The sequence below is a fragment of the Lynx canadensis genome, chromosome B3, assembly GCF_007474595.2.
Source record: "Lynx canadensis isolate LIC74 chromosome B3, mLynCan4.pri.v2, whole genome shotgun sequence".
In the NCBI taxonomy this organism is placed as follows: Eukaryota; Metazoa; Chordata; class Mammalia; order Carnivora; family Felidae; genus Lynx; species Lynx canadensis.
In genome coordinates, this window is record NC_044308.2 from 2,060,300 (window position 1) to 2,078,829 (window position 18,530).

Below are 18,530 nucleotides of genomic sequence, written 5' to 3' on the forward strand. Positions count from 1 at the left end.
GGAATCTTTGTGACTTAAGTTAAAGCTCATTCTTCCAGAGAAGTTTCGATTTTGTTCCTGCCAGGTGGCTGGGGCACCACCAGCCTGGAACCATTTTAAACTAAATTCTGGTCTAGAGGTTTCTTTCAAGACACACATGTGGTACGAGTTCGGGCTGCCAGCTCTTGCGAGGGCCGTCTGGTAATTGTTAATCACCAGCAAATGAGGAAGGCTTCCCCCTCTTCCGTTCACGGCCATTTCCAGGCCGGCAGTTTTCGTGCAGTTCCCGAGGGGGGCACGGACTTATTTCCAGTTTACATTTTAACTGAGGATGTAAATATGTGTGTGTGTGGAGGGGGGAAGCTCCCTCTGTGTCCTATTAAGCTTCACATCTTGAGAAGAAGCCGGGACTTCCCTTCTGCTCCCGATATCCCATAAAGCTCTAGAAGGTGAAGTTCAAGTTCAGCCGGTTCATAAAATGATCTCAGGGCCTCAGCCGGCTTCTGGGCTGCTTACCTGCCAGGAAACTTGAGGGGCAGCCTCTGTTCACTGTGTGGCCCCTGGGTGTTTTTACTCCTTTGCTATTTTCACCGGTATTTGCTGTTTCCCATCCCCTCCAACTCTGACTTGTTTTTAGCAGAAGGATCAAAGTGACCGGTTACTGCCAAAACACCCTAGGTGCCACCTCACCATCGCCTTCTCCCACCGACATTGAGGTGGACATATCTCTACGCACGTTCGTGCATTTTTTCCAGTTATTTCCCGTAGCGTATTTCCAGTCTCTGAAGAGGAGGATGTGAACGGAGGACTATCTGGGAAACAGATTGGCACTACTCGGTGACTGTTTGGAACATTGGGGTGCTTGTTGGTCACCGATGCAGGTGCTTTGCTTACATTAGTTCATTTAATTCTTTGGACCATCCCACTAGACCTGATACGACAACACTCTACGGAAGGGCATTTCTATTAAGTGACAGGAAATATAAACTCTCTTTGGGGAGAAGAATATTCAAATTTTTGGGGGGGGAAAGTTTTTAAATTTAGGAGAGCTCTTACACAGCTAGCAGGGAGGCATCACTTGTTAACTAGACAACATAGTGTTATCATGTGAAACAGGCATGTGATGAAGGGCTGTCCTACCAGGCGTTAAAACAATGGCCGACAACCACCTCAGTGCCTTCCTGCTTTGAAGACTTCCTTGGGTCTGCTTCGCAGAGAGAGTTCTGGATTTGTTCTGGAGGCAGCTGTTTTGCATGGAGACGTCACTACGGAGGCGTGACGCCTAAACTTACTCTTGAAAAGGGACCAGGAGCAAGGATAAGCAGGAGCAAGATGGGACAGGATGCAGCGGGTCCACGGCAGGGAGTGTGGCTCACTGGGGGCAAGGACGAGGCGCCAGGGAGCTCACATTTGACCTTGACCCTGTCAGAGGCAGACCCACCAGACATTCAGTCAGCCTCATGAATAGCGTTTGCATGTTTCCAACATCACGCCGGCAGGAGGAGCCGTGGAGGACAGGGATATTACGAATGAATAAATGAACAGTCCTTTGAAAATGGTTTTATTAAGATATAACTCACACACCATACAATTCGCCCAATTAAAACGTACTTTTGGGGCGCCTGGGTGGCTCAGTCGGTTAAGCATCTAGGTTTAGGCTCAGGTCATGATCTCAAGGTTTCGTGAGTTCAAGCCCCATGTCGGGCTCTATGCTGACAGCGTGGAGCCTGTTTGGGGTTCTCTGTCTCTCCCTCTCTCTCTGCACAGAGGGAGCACAGAGGTGACACATGCCGCAAAGGGAAAACGGAGAAGAAAAAGGAAGGAAAAGAAAAGAGAAAAGAGCGAAAGAAGAAGGAAAAATAGTGCCCGCCGGCAGATGGGGTGGGAAGAGGGCGCCCACCAGTTCTGTCCCCTGATTGGACTCCCACAGACCCCTGGCCCTCAGACCAACGCTTTAAAATAAAAAAATGAGTGTCTTTCGCGTAAAGTCTGGGCCTTGGGGCGATGGGTGTGCGCCAGCCTGATGGCAGCTGGTCCTCAGCTCACCACAACCCCGGGGGTCCAGGGGACACGAACCCCAGGGCTCTTCAAAGCCAGGTGTTTTGAAGGCTTATCTCTCAGGAGCCTTAAAAGTTGGGGTGCCTGATGTGGTGGGTATAAGCTCTTCACTCCTCAGTGGGAAGCTCAAAGTTTTGGGCCCCCTCCTGATTGTGGGTCGCCCCCTCATGAGTGGGTTTATGGGACTGTGTCTCAGACTTTCCTACCCTCCCCCACCCCCCACTCTCTCATTTGTCTGATGTAAAGCGGTCTCTCTGCCAGTTTTTAGGTTTTTGTTTTTGGTCCACATGTGGCAGTAGATTTCACGTGTCTGTTGGGGGAAGTGAGTTCAGGATCCTTCTAGTTGCCAGCTTGAATCAGCGCCTCCTCACTGTGGTTTTGATTTGCATTTTCTTGATGGGTAATGATGTTGAATATCTTTTCAGATGCTTCTTGTGTAACTTCTTTGGGAAGATATCTATTCAGTTCCTTTTTCCACTTAAACAATTGAAATTATTTGTCTTTCTATTATTGAGTTGTAGGAGTTCTTTATATATGCTTGATACAAGTCCCTTATCATACGTATGAGTGGCAAATATTTCCTCCAATTCTGTGGGTTGTCTTTTCACTTCTTTGACGGCATCTTTTGAAGCACAAATTTTGTAATTCCAAGGAAGCCCATTTTCTACATTTTTTTTGTCACTTTTACTTTTGGTTCATGTCTAAGAAGTGTTTTCCTAACCCAGGGTCATAAGGATCTGTGTTTTCTTCTAAGAGGTTTTTTAGTTGCAGCTCATACATAGGTCTAAGGTCCGTTTGGAGTTAATTTTTGTGTGTGTTGTAAGAAAGGGGTCCAGCTTCATTCTTTTTCATGTAGATATCCAGTTGTCCCAGAGCTATTTGTTAAAAATATTCTTTTTAAAAAATTTTTAAAGTTTTTTTTGAGATAGAGATAGATAGACTAGAGAGAGAGAGAGAGAGAGAGAAAGCATTGGAGGGGTGGAGGGGGGGAGAGAGAGAGAGAGGAAGAGAGAGAATCCTAAGCAGACTGTGCCATCAGTGAAGAGCCCACCATGGGGCTCAATCCCACGAACCCAGTAGATCATGACCTGAACTGAGAGGGAGTCAGATGCTTAACTGACCGAGCCACTCAGATGCCCCCATTTGTTAAAAATATTCTTCAAAAATACCCTTTCTGGTCCCTAGGGCTTTGTATATTCCAGTGTAGGGGGTGTATTCTGAACTGGGGCATAGCCAACAAGAATGGGTATGTTGGGGTGTTTGGAAAGGTAGAAATACAAGTGACTGAGGTCACAGGGACAGGAGGGCTTGAGAAGGACCCCTAGGTTTTTGGTTCCTACCCTTCCTCTCCATGTCAGGAGGTGTGTGACCTCAGCATCCCACACGACCATCCCAGAACTGCTGTGCCAGGCCTAGTTGCTCATCCTTGTGACTTACAGATCAAAGCCTGTTGCTGAATTGTCATCAGCCCAACCACCGGAAGCAAGCCTCAGATCTGGAGGACAGTAGGGTTATATTTTGCGGTTGCCTTGGACTGGAACCACTATGGTGTTTCAGTTCAAAGAAAAAATGGAAAGGCTCATATTTACGTGGGAGGCAGTCAGCAAACTCCAGAAGCATGAACCTTCTGCCAGCAATCAGGGATCTACAGACAAGATCAGTGACCCTAGGAGAGCAACGGACCCTTCTAGCCCCTGGGGAGGAGTTTCGTCTCCAGAATAATCTCGCTTTATAGGACACAGTGCCCCAGAACTCTGCAAATTCATCCTGGGTTTACTTTCTGGGGGTCGTGGGGTATTTCCATATTTGAGGGTTGGCTGCTTAACTCTTGAAGTTACACGGCTGGTCTTCATTGTTGGGAAAAATACCTCAAAGACGGGTAGCTGCCAGTCTACCTCATTCCGCACTCAGGCGCCGGTGGGACTGGTCAACGTAGAGACCGTAGGCCAGCTAACGATGGGCACGCTACCCACAGAACTGCTGCTCGATGCTGCCGTCTCTGATAGGAACGAGGGGAAATGTGTCTGAGATGTCTCTGCTAGCCCCTGACCTCAGTGACAAGTCCTCAGCTCCAAGGGGAGGCCCACCTTGGGAGCAGGAACAAAAGGGCTCTGTTCTGTGTGTTGGAAGGGCGCCGTACTGAGCAAATGTTCATGGGGATCCCACAGAGACTCCTTTGATGAGAAACCACTCCACCCAGGACATCCTTGCCCAAGAGTGACCAGGCGCCCCTGGGAGCCAAGGAAAGATATTTTGTTCTTGTGAGCGACCTTCTAACATGTGATCATTTCTGAGAGGACAGTAGCCCTTTAGATCTTTAAACATAGCCATCAGTTGCGTTCAGAAGCATGGAGCTGAAAGCGATTATGGAGGCTGTTGAGTTGACCTCCTTGGCTTACAAAGGGGGAAACTGAGTCCAAACAATTAGATGACAAGCCCAGGGTAATACGCTCTACCCACTCTCTCCCACAGTGCATTTCTGTTCAAGAAACCACTAAGCTCACAGTTGTACAGATGAAAAAGAATGAACAAAACCTTGGAATAATCCCAGAGTGTGGATGAGTGTTGGATCCCTGTTGGTATCCAGGAGATAGAAAGTCCGCAGGACTTATGCACTGCCTCTGCTTGGGGGAATTTCAGGGGCCGTGTCATTTCTGTTTTTGGTTGTTGGTGGTTTGTTCACACGTCTGATAGAAAATTGTCTCTTGGGCGTCACCTTCTGTTCGTGGTAGCACATTTCCATTCTTCCCCGCAGTAGCCGTCCAGTGAGTCAGCTACTCCCACAGCCGCGTCAGAGAGAAACACATCAAGTTCACACAACTTCGGGGAGCTTGGCAGGTGCCTGGGTAGATGCAAGTTGTGAGAACCTCCGGCTAGTTCAGAGCCTGGCTCCGTGGCAGAGGGAAGGGACCGACCGCCTGCCACCTACGTCTGAGACAGCTCTGGTCGGGGGAGGCAGAGTTTCTCCTCTAGGACTCTAGGATTTTGATGGCTTCCTTACATTTAGTCTTTCATCCATTTTCAGGTGATTTTTGTGTCTGGTGTAAGAAAACGGTCCAGGCTCATTTTTCTGCATGCCGCCGTCCCGTTTCCCCAACGCCATTTGTCGAAAACACTCTTTTTTCCGTTGGATACTCTTTCCTGCTTTGTCAAAGATTGATTGACCATATAGTTGTGGACCCCGTTCTGGGTTTTCTGTTCTGTTTCATTGGTCTCTATGTCTGTTTTCGTGCCAAGACCACACTGTCTTGATGATTACAGCTTTGTAATACAGCCTGAAGTCCGGGATTGCGAGGTCTCCGGCTTCAGTTTTCTTTTTCAGGATTGCTTTGGCTATTCAGGGTTTTTTTCTGGTGCTATATGAATTTAAGGTTTGTTTGTTCTAGATCTGTGAAGAATGCTGTTGGTATTTTGATAAGGATGCATTAAATATGTAGATTGCTTTGGGGAGGATAAGCATTTTAACAACGCCTGTTCTTCCAATCTATATAAACATTATTTTTAAAGACGATTAGGATTCGTGTTTGTATATACCTCACTTACTTACTCATCTCCATTTTATTAGAAATTTGGGGGGGAACCCACATTACAAAGGTACTTTGCAAATACGGCTTCACTTTGGACAAGGAGACATATCGGCTGTTTTACTAGGCTTCTCTACATTCAGTGAAGCCAAGAGAGCTACTGAAGTCACATTTTATTATTTACTTCCATAGTCTCACTGGGGAGCATGGAGAAGGGGGGATAATGTAGGAAGGGAGTCTCGATATTAGAATTAGGATGAAGCCTCAGGGACTCTTGTAATTAAGAAATATTCTTTAGAACATTCTATCGCATGAAGCAATTGATTCAAAGAACAGATCATTATGCTAAGTCCTAGAAATATAGAGTCTTAAAACTTCGAATGCACGAGCCACCTTCCATAGAAGCGGTGCTCTGCCTCCTTCGGAAAATTCGCAGGGGAGCCTCATTACAGAAGGCAGTTTTGTTTGGGTTCATATAGCACCACCTGCTGCTGAAAAAGAAAGCTACGGAGAGGAGGTCTGGCATTAAACACCGATGGGTACGAGAAACAACGGGGAACTGGTAGGTGGTCCCTTACAGGATCCAACTTGGGTGAGAACCGAATTCAATTTTAAACATCAAAAAGGCCGGGAGTGGACTTCTGGCTCCAAAGGGCTGCAGAGTACATTTTATTAATTTCCCCACCTCTTGGAAATTTGTACCCCAATTCAAAGAATATACATACAAACAGGGAGAGATGCATGTCAGAACAGGAAGCCACGGAAAGGGGCCCACCGTGTTCTGGAACCCCTGAGAACTTTCTGGATGACGTAGCGCAGGTGGCACTGGATCGGGGGAAGGGCTCATTAGCCTGCCGCTGACCACGTGGGAGGAAAACACCCGGAAAGTGAGTGAGGCAGATCCCCAGAGCCCGCCAGCTCACGGTGCCAGGGGCTGGAGGGGAGGCTGGGTCGCTGGGTCCAAAGCGAGAGGCAACAGTAGGTGTTCCTTCCACCCTGGGAAATGCTCCAGGTGCTGGAAGTTCACGCACACACCGGACACGCGACATTAGCCAGGCGCTGACAGGGCTGGCTTCGAGGAACGGCGGGCACATCAGGTAGGAGAGGTGGCAGGTGCCCCTAACAGATGTCCACCCTGGCACACTAAATCCCAGGGAGCATTTGAACCAACTGTGGTTTCCAGATCTAATAACAAACACCCGAAGATTCTACACTCAACCGATCGTTTAAGCGTGACGACCACAACATAACATTCTCAGACACGCAAATATTCCGAGAGCTTTCCATCTGTGTAACTTTCTTGAGAAAAAGCACACCTGCACAGACACACACACACGCACACACTCAAGAATTATGGTACCGAGTAATGAAACCAGCATAATTCAAGAATTAAGTCAAGATCATTGTGGGTAATAACGTTATATAAAAACACTTAGGAAGGGAAGTAAAATCATTAATAGCATTAACCTCGTTGTCAACCTCTATCTCTCTGTCCCTAAAATCCCAGACTCTTATGTTTTCGGTTTCATTATTCACCCTGACGGAGAAATGAGTCCAAGGATGTACTGTTTTACATATTGCTTATAAACTCAGCACAAAGGGAGGGTCTCCAAATTATTAGCATAAGAAAGGAGCACGGAAACTGTGACCAATATGGCAAGAGCCATAACCGAATTTAACTTGAGAATGTTGATTTTAAAACCCCTCAGTTAAATCTTCGGAGATGGAAATCAGCAATATAGGAAAATCATAATACTCTCAAGAATGCGTGGATGGTCCCATATTTAAAAACCTATTCCTGTAACATTCATTGGATGGGATTCGACAGGATCTGACCTGAGCTCTTCTCTGGAACCACCTTCTAGGCTCCCCTTTTGGGTCTCTCTTGAGTTCTCTCGTCCACCACCTTTGCCCTTCTCTGTAATGAGCTGTCACTCTCGTTTGTTTATTCCCCATTGTTTTTCCTTCACGAGGACAGCACTGCCCTGGGATCCGTGTCCTGTCTGGCTCGTTCACACCTGTTTCCCCAACACTTGACAAAGAAAGGACACGTAATGGCTGACATGGTGTTTAGACATCGGTTGCCTTTGTCCAGTACCTATGTGGTATATCTATCATTCAATTTTTATTAAGTGATGGGTGAAGCTATTGATGAATGGGTGGCAATGAGTCTATACGTCTGCCATCATAGACCCTGTAATTTACCGGGGGAGACAGACAACCCCACAAGCCCGTCCATATGGTCAGTGTCAAAACCTCGGTGTTCTGTGCACCTTTTTCTGTTCTGGCGAACTCGCTGAATAAACGGTGGGAACTGTTTTGCAGGAAGCTTCCACAACTACTTCTCGAGAAAAGTCTGGGAGAGTAGAACCGCAAAGTAGTAACTGCCAGCTTCCCAAAGCCTGTCACCAAAGGACACGCAGCAACTCGACCAGTAAGTGCGTCATCGAACTGTCCTCAGGGGCGGAGCCTCGCTGTCGCTGAGGACCAGGAATATGAGTGACGCGGGGAGATCTGGAGAAGGGCGGGTCTCTGCTAGTCCGGTTGGGGTGAACCCGGCTGCGGTCGGCTTGCCTCTCTGAGACCACCTGTCACCGCGCGTGCACATCCTGGCCAGCCAGAGGTGGTGGTGGGGCGGCGGGGGGGGGGGCTCTCTATGGTTTCGACACTCCCGCCTCTAGTTGGACTCCAGCGCCGTGTTGGGGACACCCATTATAGGGGATAAAACACAAAGGGTTTCCTCCCACTCTGTCTTCTGATGGGCTCCTCGATTTCAGGAAGGCTACTTGCTCTCCTGGGGCCTCCACCCCCTCATCTGTCACAAGAGGGGAGTTGAGGCTGGTGGCCGCCATGATTCTTGGTTGCTATAAATGGAAGAGCCGTAATCCAAAGTGAGGACGTTTGAAGAACGCAGAAGGGCATGAAGAAACGAAAGCCACACCAAACGCCGCCGTTAGAGATAATCGATGTTAACATTTTCGTTATTTCCCTTTTGTGCCCGCGTATGCCTATAGACTACGCACACGCGTGCTCACGCACAGCATGACGTGGCTTCGAGTCCCTGGAAATTCTTTCCTACACACCACGTTCAGTGGGTGCCTCGTATTTCATTGTACGGGTGTACCCGATCTAGGTAACTAACTCCCTGCCGTTAGACAGCTAAGTTATTCTCAGTTTTCCACTAAGATTATCAGCATTGCTGAGTCTGCACTTCAAATTTTGTTTGCGTCTGTGATGATTTTCTGAGGGAAACACAGAGGGCAGTGGACGCGCGTAGGGTTTGGAGCTCACACTTGCTCCCAGAGCTCATTATCTATGTGACCTTGGGCAAGTGCCTTAAACTCTGTCTCATATAATTCTGCCACAGGATGCACCATCTAAAACGTTGTTCCCCAAGCTCATTTCCTATTTTTGGACTGCTACTTACACTGTTTTTAATCATACATTTTTGCTTGTTGCCTCCTTTAGAATAATTTTTTTTTTTAATTTTTTTTACTTTTTTAAAATTTATTTCTGAGACAGGGAGAGACAGAGCATGAACAGGGGAGGGTCAGAGAGAGGGAGACACAGAATCCGAAACAGGCTCCGGGCTCTGAGCTGTCAGCACAGAGCCCGACGCGGAGCTCGAACTCACGGACCGCGAGATCGTGACCTGAGCCGAAGGTGGCCGCCTAACCGACTGAGCCACCCAGGCGCCCCCTAGAATAATTTCTTAGAAACGGAGTTTCGAAAGGAAAACACACCTTAGATTTTGATCTGTGCTGCCAGCTTTAAGTAGCCGATACTCCAGTCATGTGTACGAGCACCTGTTTCTTCAATCACAGCCCACAGTGTGTTAAAATTTATAAATGTGTATTTTACTGCAGATTTTTCCTGCTTCCTCTGCTTTCTTTCTAGCCCACTTCTCACCCGGGAAGGGCCACACAATTTGTGGGGATCAGTGCAAAATGGAAGCGTGGGACCCCTGTTCAAATATTAACAATTTCAAAATGGATGCGTTAGAAATCAAGCCAAGGCTCCCTCTACGTTTGGGGGTCTGCGTGGCTGACTTCACAGGCCGCATGCCCACGAGCCCAGCCCTGCTTGCTCCCTGCCCCTGGCCCTGAGGTTGCTGGGGGAGCCCAGTCCTGGAGGAGTGCCACCAGGGGACTGGAGGCGGAGGAGACGCTCCCGAGTGTTTCTTCCCCCTCCCTCCGCCTCAATTGGCACCTGACCTGCCCGGTGCTCTGGCCCCAAGAGCAGGTGGAAGGAGTCCCTCCACACAGCCGACTCTAAGCGTCTCTTGGTTCATTCATTTGCTTTTGGGGAGTCTACCTGGTTTTTTTTTTTTTATTGGTGGGATCAGTAATATTGTTAGTTTATAAGGAGCCTCTGGGGGACCCCTGGGAGTCTCAGTCAGTTAAGCCCGACTTTGGCTCAGGTCATGAACTCGCGGTCCGTGAGTTCGAGCCCCCACGTCGGGCTCTGTGCTGACAGCTCAGAGCCTGGGGCCTGTTTCAGATTCTGTGTCTCCCTCTCTCTCTGCCCCTCCCCTGCTCATGCTCCCTCCCTCTCTCTCTCAAAAATGAATAAATGTTAAAAAATTAAAAAAAAAGATAAGGACACCTTTATATAATCACATCTATATATTTTTTTCCTTCCTAATCATGTTAAAGTTTCTTCCACGTCCAGAGAACTATTGAAATCACTACTAAATATTGGGCTGTATTTCCTTCTCATTTTTAAACGATATGCCTTTTTTTAAAAAAAAATGCCTACTATACCCATCAGTAATGTTTGTTGTTTGACGTGAAGCAAGAATCTAGATAAAAGCTTTTTTCTCTTTTTTCTTTCTTTTGAGAGAGAGGGCATGTGCCAGAGGGGGAGGGACAGAGAGAGGGAGGGAGAGAGAAAACCCCAAGCAGGTGCCATGCTGTGAGCACAGGCAGAGCCCGACGTGGGGCTCGATCCCACAGACCCTGGAATCATGACCTGAGCTGAAATCAAGAGTCAGACGCTTAACCCGCTGAGCCACCGAGGGGCCCAGAGACAAATGCTATTTTAAGTGGCTGCTTGGTTCTAGCACCGCTTATGGGTGCCTTTCATTTCACTGTTCGTTCGTTTTATGTCCTGCAAATAATACGCGGTAAGGTCTCGAAAACAAACGGGGGCAACGTTTTTAGAGAGAGATGTCCCGCCATCGGTGCCGGTTTCACGGATAACGTTTGCGTTCACTTACCTGCTTTCTACGCTTTGTTATTTGGTCACTCGTCACTTCCTTGTTCCCTGCCTCTTGCTCGGGGTGTGTGTTGGAGTTTTGCAGTGATTTGGGAGATGTGTTCAATTTCCAGCTGCACCCTGGTTTCCTTAACACAAGATCAATTAGCTAATCATTTGGGTGTCATTAATTAATGAATATTTGAGACGGCATTTTCCAAGTCGCCCTCCCCCGACCTCCCCCGGAAAAGTGGAATTACCTACCCTTAGTCTGCCTCCCCGCTGGTTTTTCCATTCCGTATTTCAACTCAGCCGTTAATTACAAACTCATGTTATTATACAAGCACCACAATATGTAGTTTCCCTTTCAAAAGTTATTTTGGCCTTTGCATTGGCTCTCGTAACCACATTGTCCACGAACTCAATCGATGGCTGTATGTCTGACTGCGTTCAGCACCCCCCACCTCCCCATGGACTTGAGATGCTGACCTTCATCGATGTCCTTGTGGCTGGAGCGCGCCCACTAGTCATTTTCAGACCAGCCCGTGCTTCGGGGCACCCGCTCTGTCCCGACCTGGGGGCCTGCGTCCGTGCTGATCTGAACTCACAGGGGGATCGAGAAGGGCCTTGGGGCCGCCCTGTCGGTGGGGCTGGGGTGGGGCTGGAGAGGCCAAGGCTTTGGGGTGGACCCAAGGGTGTTCTCCGCTGACCTTTGTGCTTTGAGAGCACAGACGGCTTCTTCCTTTCCTCCTCCCCGGGGTTTAGGTGTTAATCCCTACTGCACAGGGGAGATCGACTTTCACACGATAAAGAGCTCTGCGGCCGGCACGGACAGGCAGCCTTACCCCCTGTGTGGCAGCCGGAAGTCCCTCTCTCAGCAGCTGGACTGCCCAGCGGGAAAGTCTGCGGTAAGAACCGAGGGAGGGAGCCGGGGAAGGGGACGCGGGAGGGGCCCGGGCTTGGCCGTGGCTGCGGAGGCCAGCCGGTGGGGTCCCGTCCCTGTCCCGGCACTACCGAGGAGAGGGGCTGGCTGGTGGGAGCGGGCAGCTCCGGGCACGGAAAGACCCTCACCGGGAACGGTGACCGCGGAGCGCCCCGCGAGCCGGCCCTTGCGGCCACTGCCCGTCTGTGCTGCTGGGAGCTGACGAGCCACGTGAGCGGAAGCTGAGGCCTTCTGTGGGCCCTTCGCTCCCTCTGCACCGGGGCTCCAGGCGGTGGGTGAGGAGCCATCCCGGGACAGGTTAGGGCACGCGTGCCAGGGGGCATCGACCAGGGCGGGCAGCCCGGGGGCTCAGGGTCAGACCTCCAGGACGCCAACACCCGCGCTCTTAGCCCCGTGGTGTCGGGACCTGCCTTGCACCCTGTGCCTCTAATTCATAACACAGGCTTAGAAACCAAGGTAGCGTCGGCCCCGTTTTACGCCGACGAAACTTGGCGGCTGGCCAAGGCGAGGGGCTGCCTGAGTTCACACGTCTCAGAAGCTAAGGGACCAGGCGGAATTCGAGCCAAGCCCCGTGGGCCCCACACCGCGCGTCCTTCCCACGTCGGGCGCGGGGTGCGGGCCGGGAGCCCAGCAGTGTCCGTCCCCTCCTGCTGTGTCCCCGAACCCCGGGCCCTGCACGGCAGGGACTCAGGCTGCCCCCAGGACCACCCGGCGCCTCTGACCCCAGCACCGTGTCGGCTCAGGTGATTTTACAGAAGAGGCAACAGGCACAGAGTGGTTGAGTTGCTTCCTCAAGGTCACCAGCCAGGAAAGGAACCCAGGCGGCAGGGCCCCAGAATCTAAGCTGTGATGGATGGTCCGGGCTGTATACCCCCCTACCGTGGGGGGCGGGGGAGACTTCCCGAAGCATGCGGGGTGCACGTCTCCTTGGCACACTCAGCTTCTCTTATGCAAGTCGCTTGTCTGCCTCCCCGGGGATTTATGCCTCGCATTTTAAAATCTTCAGGTTCCTTGCCCACCACCCCATGCCGGGCCCAAAGGGGGTGCTCGGTACGCGTGTCTTGAATTGGACACAGTCTGGGGAGGGCATTCTTGGAGACCCTGGTTCTAGGACGCGTCGTTCTCGGCCGCTGTGGTCTGTCGTGTAGTCTGCACCTGCTGTGTGGACAAGCCTTCTATAGCTTCCAGCTGCAGGGAGAAGGCTGAAAGCCCCGGACCACTGAAGGCAGCCCCCCGCCCCCCCCCAGACTCCCACCGTGCCTCGTCGACCAAGTTCGGGGCTGGTGCCGTGGGCCCCCCGGAGAGAGGGTTGGGGTCCCCCCTGCCCCCTGAGGTGGGTGCTGCTGTTCCCCCGGCTCACGCCTCCCCACCCCCTTCCTTCCCACAGGGCAGCTCGAGACCCACCCGGTCGCTCAGCACAGCTCAGCTGGCACAGCCCTCGGGGGGCCTCCAGGCTTCCGTCATCTCCAACATCGTGCTGATGAAGGGCCAGGCCAAGGTGAGCGAGGGCCATTGCCAACAGAAGCTGCCGGATGGACACCGGCTCCTGACGAGCCGTCCCGTCCAGGGAAGGAGGCAGATAGGGATGGGGGTTCTGGCTGTGGGTGTGAGAGTCGAGATGAACCCGTGGGGGGTTGGGGGGGACCCTGTGTGGGCCACCGCAGGGCAACTGCTCGCCAGCTTGGATTTGGGGTGATGTTTTTAGAAGTTAGTTCTAGGGTGGCTCAGTCGGTTGAGCGTCGGACCTCGGCTCGGGTCATGATCCCATTGTTCAGGGGTTCGAGCCCCGCGTCGGGCTCTGTGCGACAGCTCGGAGCCTGGAGCCTGCTTCGGATTCTGTGTCTCCTTGTCTCTGCCCCTCCCCACTCGTGATCTCTCTCTCTCTCTCTCTCTCAAAAATAAGTAAACACCACAAACTATTTAGAAGTTAGTTTCACCTGACGGTTAAATTCAAATCATTGACGTCGTGTCTTTGTCGGTTCAGGCCTCTGTAATAAAAACCCAGACGAGGTGGCTTAAATAGCACATTCTCGTGGTTACGGAGGCTGGAGAGTCCAAGATGAAGGTGCCCGCAGATTTGCTGTGTGTGGAGGACCGGCTTCCTGGTTCGTGGACGGGGCCTTCTCTCTGTGTCTGCACAGGGCACATGGCGGGGGGCCGAGGGAGCGCTCTGGGCCCCTTTATAAGGGCCCCCTCTCTCCTTTATAAGGGCCCCTCATCCATCCCGAGGGCACCACCAATACGACTTGCTCACCTCCCAACGGCTGCAGTCTTTGAAGTTTGGGGAGGACACGTCCAGGCCACGTGTGTCCCCCAGGTGGATATATTCATGCCGATTTCTGCCCCACAACTGACAAATCCTGAAGGGAGGGACGAGGCAGAGGTGGGGGGTGGGGGTGGGGGCATCCCGAATGTCTTTTGCGTTGCTTCCAGAATATTCCGGAATAGACGTGGGCAGTTGCTGCAAAGTTCCCAGACGAGCCCAAGTAAATCAGATGGTTTGTTTTTGATTTTGTTTTTGTTTTTTTTTTTCAAACCCACCTAATATAACTTTGGCACGTGGCCTGGGGGGAAAGGGCTGTTGCTACTTCCGCTCTGGTCAGAGGAGGGGGTCTCCTCACGCTGGGTCTTTCCTCCCCGGCCCTCACCCCCTCCCGCTCCCGGGAGCACAGCAGACCGGTGAGTAAGACGAAGCACAAGATGCTGACCCGACCGGTCCTCTCCCTACAAAGGAGAAATCCTCTCCGGTGCTGACTTCTCGCCTAACGGCCCGACTTTCTGGCTAGTAAATCACAGTGCTTTCCACCCCGCACCCCTGCCTGGATTTCGGTGGAAGGTATTTAAGACACGGTTGGCTTTTCAATTGTCGGCCCTGCCCAGAAGAGCGCAAAGAGCACCGAAGACGGTTTAATGTATCTCGGGGTCTGTAAGAGGCACATTCGCTAAATCCACGTTCCGTGTCTCTGGGCGGACCGAGCCGGGCCGCGGGGGCCCGGGGACCGAGCGAGGCGGGCCACTCGGTGCGGGAGGCCCGCGTGCAGGGCAGGGCGGTGGGTTCAGAGGCCGGGCGGGCCTCCCGCCGTCCACCCGCACGACCCAGCCACGGAAGGAAGGCCGCGTGTCCCGGGTGGCAACCTGGAGTGGGGTCGGGGGTGGGGGGAGTTCAGGAGGAGGATGAGGCAGAGCCAGAAGGATCCCTAAGTGCTTGAGGAAGAGTCAAAATCGAATCAGGCAAGAAGGCAGCTACCACAAGGCCAGGCGCTGGGCCGAGGGCTTTGCAAGCAATGTCTCCTCTGATGCTCACGAAAGCCCTGTTAGCATCTCCGTTTTCTGGCTGAGGACACTGAGGGCTTGGGAAGCCCCAGGACTTCCCCGGGGGCGCCTGGTTCATTGGCCGTGGAACTCGGACAGTGACCCAACACTTCTTGACCCCCAGGCCTCCTCCTCCTCCTCCTCCTCCTCCTCCTCCTTCTCCTCCTTTTTTTTTTTTTTTTAGATTTTTAAAGTGTTTGTTTACTTGTGAGAAAGAGAGAGACAGAACGTGAGCGGGGGCGGGGCAGAGAGACAGGGAGACACAGAATGGGAAGGAGGCCCCAGGCTCCGAGCCGTCGGCACAGAGCCCGACGCGGGGCCCGAACCCACGCGCCGCGAGATCGTGACCCGAGCCGGAGTCGGACGCTCAACCGACGGAGCCCCCCAGGCGCCCCTCACTGGATTTTCTAACACAATCCTGTGAGTGAGGTTATGAGCATTATCGTACAAGGGGCTAAGCGAGGGCTCGGAGACGGGAGGTGATGTGCCCCGAGATGCCAGCCAGACAGGCAGACCCCGGGCTCGGCCCCGTCTGGGATTCTCCGGCCATGGCACAAGTTCTGTGTCGGGACACGACTCTGTGTGAGAGCCCAGGCCCCACCCGGTACGGTCCGGCCTGGAGGTCATGGCTTTCCCCATTCCCCTGTGAGGTCCCGAGGCATCTGACACCAAGGGCGCCTTTCTCCTCCCCGGCTCCTTCGTTGAGGGTTGGGGGTTGGGGGTTGGGGCAGGCGCTCGGCCTGGAACATCCCTAATGCCAGTCTCCTCTTCTTCCCCCCAGGGCCTGGGCTTCAGCATCGTCGGGGGAAGGGACAGCATTTACGGCCCCATCGGAATTTACGTCAAAACCATCTTTGCGGGGGGAGCGGCGGCAGCGGACGGACGGCTGCAAGAAGGTAGGTTTCTCGTCTCTCGCCGGGTGACATCTGAGGGGTCACTGGCCCACAGAAGACAGCGCAGGGCAGCCTGTGTCTTCAGCCTGCGGAATTCGGCCGGCGTGGATTCTGGGGTCCGCGGCACACATCCCCGACGGTTCCGTCGTGACCGGCATGGTGCTGGGTGTGTCTGCCCACGGCCCAGCTCCCGTAGCCAGCCTGGGACACAAGGCCGAGGTGTCCGCCTCCCCTCCCTTCCTGTCCAAGGCCCCCCCCACCTCCATTGCTGGTGTCCCCGCCACCCTCTCCCTTCTTTCCTGCCCTCCCGACTCACAGTCACCCGGCGACAGGCCCTGTGCTTCTAATGCGTCTGATGAACGTCCTCTGTAAGCCCTCTGTGTTCTCGGCTCCAGAAACAGGCTGATCAGATATGATCCCTCCTCTGAGGAGCTCATGGCCCGCCCGCTTTCCTGTCTGGGACAGGCCCCTGGCCATCCCCGGGGGTCAGAGCTGCCTCCTGAGGGCCCCTCCATCATGCTGGGAGTATTGGCGAACAGGCTTGGCCCGGGGACACTCCCAAACTTCAACTAGGGGTCAAAATTCAGGGGCGGGCGAGGCCAGACACTGGGGGGGCCCGCGGGATGCTTAAGAGAGGTGACCTCGGTGTCCCCACCCTCCCTGTCGGGACAGTTTCTGTGAGTCGCGCTGGGAGCCTAGCCACCGGTAAGGACCCACCTTGGTTAGGGCAGGGATGGCAAACTCCGGGGACGTCAGGCCCGCGGCCCATTTTCATCCTGCTCACAAATAGAGACTGGTTCTCGTGTGTCTTTTCTTTCTTTAAAGTTAAATTCTACTGAGTTAATGCGCAGTATCGTGCTGGCTTCAGCAGTAGACCCCAGTGACTCGTCGCTTACGCACGACACCCGGTGCTCATCCCAACGGGTGCCCTCCTCGATGCCCATCCCCCGTCTGTCCCGTCCCCCCCTCACCCCCCTCCAGCAGCCCTCAGTTTGTTCTCTGTCTTCAGGAGTCTCTTACGGTTTGTTGCCCTCTCTTCTCCTTCCCCCCTTCCCGTATTTTCATCTGTTTTGTTGCTGAAATTCCACACGTGAGCGAGATCAATTGGCATTGGTCTTTCTCGGAGCGATTGATTTCACTTAGCGTAATACTCCTCTCTGGCTCCATCCACATCGTGGCAAGTGGCAAGGTTTCATTCTTTTTGACGGCCGAGTAATATTCCGTTGTGTACACAGACCACATCTTCTTTATCCGTTCATCAGTTGGTGGACCCTTGGGGTCTCTCCATAATTTGGCTGTTGTTGATAGCGCTGCTGTAAACACTGGGGTGCGTGTGCCCCTTCGGTTCTGTCGTTTTGTATCTTTTGGGTGCATCCCTAAAAGCATACGTGCTGGATCCCATATTTCTAAGTGGCTGAGCAAAGTCAGAGGAATTTGCAAGTCTTTGTGGTGAGAGAGAACCGAATGAGATGCAAATTTCAGGGTCCAGAGACGAGCTCTACGAGGACCCAGCCATGCTCGCGGCTCATTCTGTTGTCTGAAGCTGCTTTTGTGTTCACGACAGCCGTGTTGCGTAGTTGTGCAACGTTGCCTAGTTGAGCAGAGGGCGCGCGGCCGGCCGAGCTTACGGTACCTGGCCCTTCGTAGAAAAAGTTTGCCGACCTCAACCTCATGCACGCTTACGCTTCCGGATTTTGTCGGGGAGGCAGTGGGGAACCTTTGAAGGTTTTTATAATTTGGGAGGGACCAGCTATGACCAGGGTTCTCAGGTGATTCGGGAAGCAGAAGGCAGGATGAGACGGGCCAGCAAGAGCCCAGAGGCTGTGAAGCCCTTTGAGAGGCTGTCCTAAGGGCCAGACTCCAGCTCTTAAGGGTCTTGCCTGAGCCTGTCTTCCTGGGAGGAGGCAGGTGCAGATGAGACAGCCTCCCTGGGTCCGAGAAAGTGTTCCTGGTCTTAGTGAACTTAACCTGGAGCAGGACATACGGAGGAGGAAAAAGGCCAAGGCAGAGGCTTGGCTCTGGGCGGCCACCAGGTGGCGCTGTCCAGCAGGCGGTGTCGCTGTCTCCAGCCCAGGGAGGGAGGAGGGCTGGGTGTAGACTGGGGGTTGTGGACAACACTTGAGTTATAGGGCCGATGAAGGAGGGAGGGAAGAGAGGAGGGCGGAGGCAGGCTCTAGGGGGGAGTAGCTAAATCAAGAGGCGGGGAAAGAAAAGGGATCAACGAGACAAAGGGAGAAACGGGGCATCAGAATCTTGAGAATGTGCTATATTTTGTTTGGTTATGTTTTGGACTTCTCTTTACTTAAACAAAAAGTGAGGGAGTTGAGTGGAGGTGGCAGGAAAACAGTGTGCTGTGTCTTGTTTTCTTTCCAGAATGCAAACCTGCCCTGTCAACCTTCTTTTTCTCCCCTCCCCTTTTCGTTAATACCAATCATAAAAATTCGGTGGGAAAGACGTTCAGCTAATCTACCGCAGTCCTTGATTCTAGCCTCTAATGATGAACAAAATCACCGTTTGTCACTCCTTCAAAGTAAAGTTCTAGAATCTGCCATTGGATGGGGGGTACATCCAGCTGCAACAAAAGTTTGGAGCACAGATCAAGGCTAATGATGTTTTATTTGTATT

General features: G+C 52.5%; 1 protein-coding gene across 1 annotated transcript in view; it reads left to right on the plus strand.

Annotated features, from left to right (window-relative positions):
* Positions 1–18,530, plus strand: part of IL16 (interleukin 16) — a 74,494-nt gene that overhangs the window by 20,914 nt on the left and 35,050 nt on the right. Inside the window, exons 2-5 of the mRNA XM_030317238.1 lie at positions 7,887–7,995; positions 11,523–11,665; positions 13,088–13,198; positions 15,794–15,908. Of these exons, the coding sequence (XP_030173098.1) occupies positions 7,887–7,995; positions 11,523–11,665; positions 13,088–13,198; positions 15,794–15,908 (478 nt within the window). The remainder of the gene's footprint in view (positions 1–7,886; positions 7,996–11,522; positions 11,666–13,087; positions 13,199–15,793; positions 15,909–18,530) is intronic.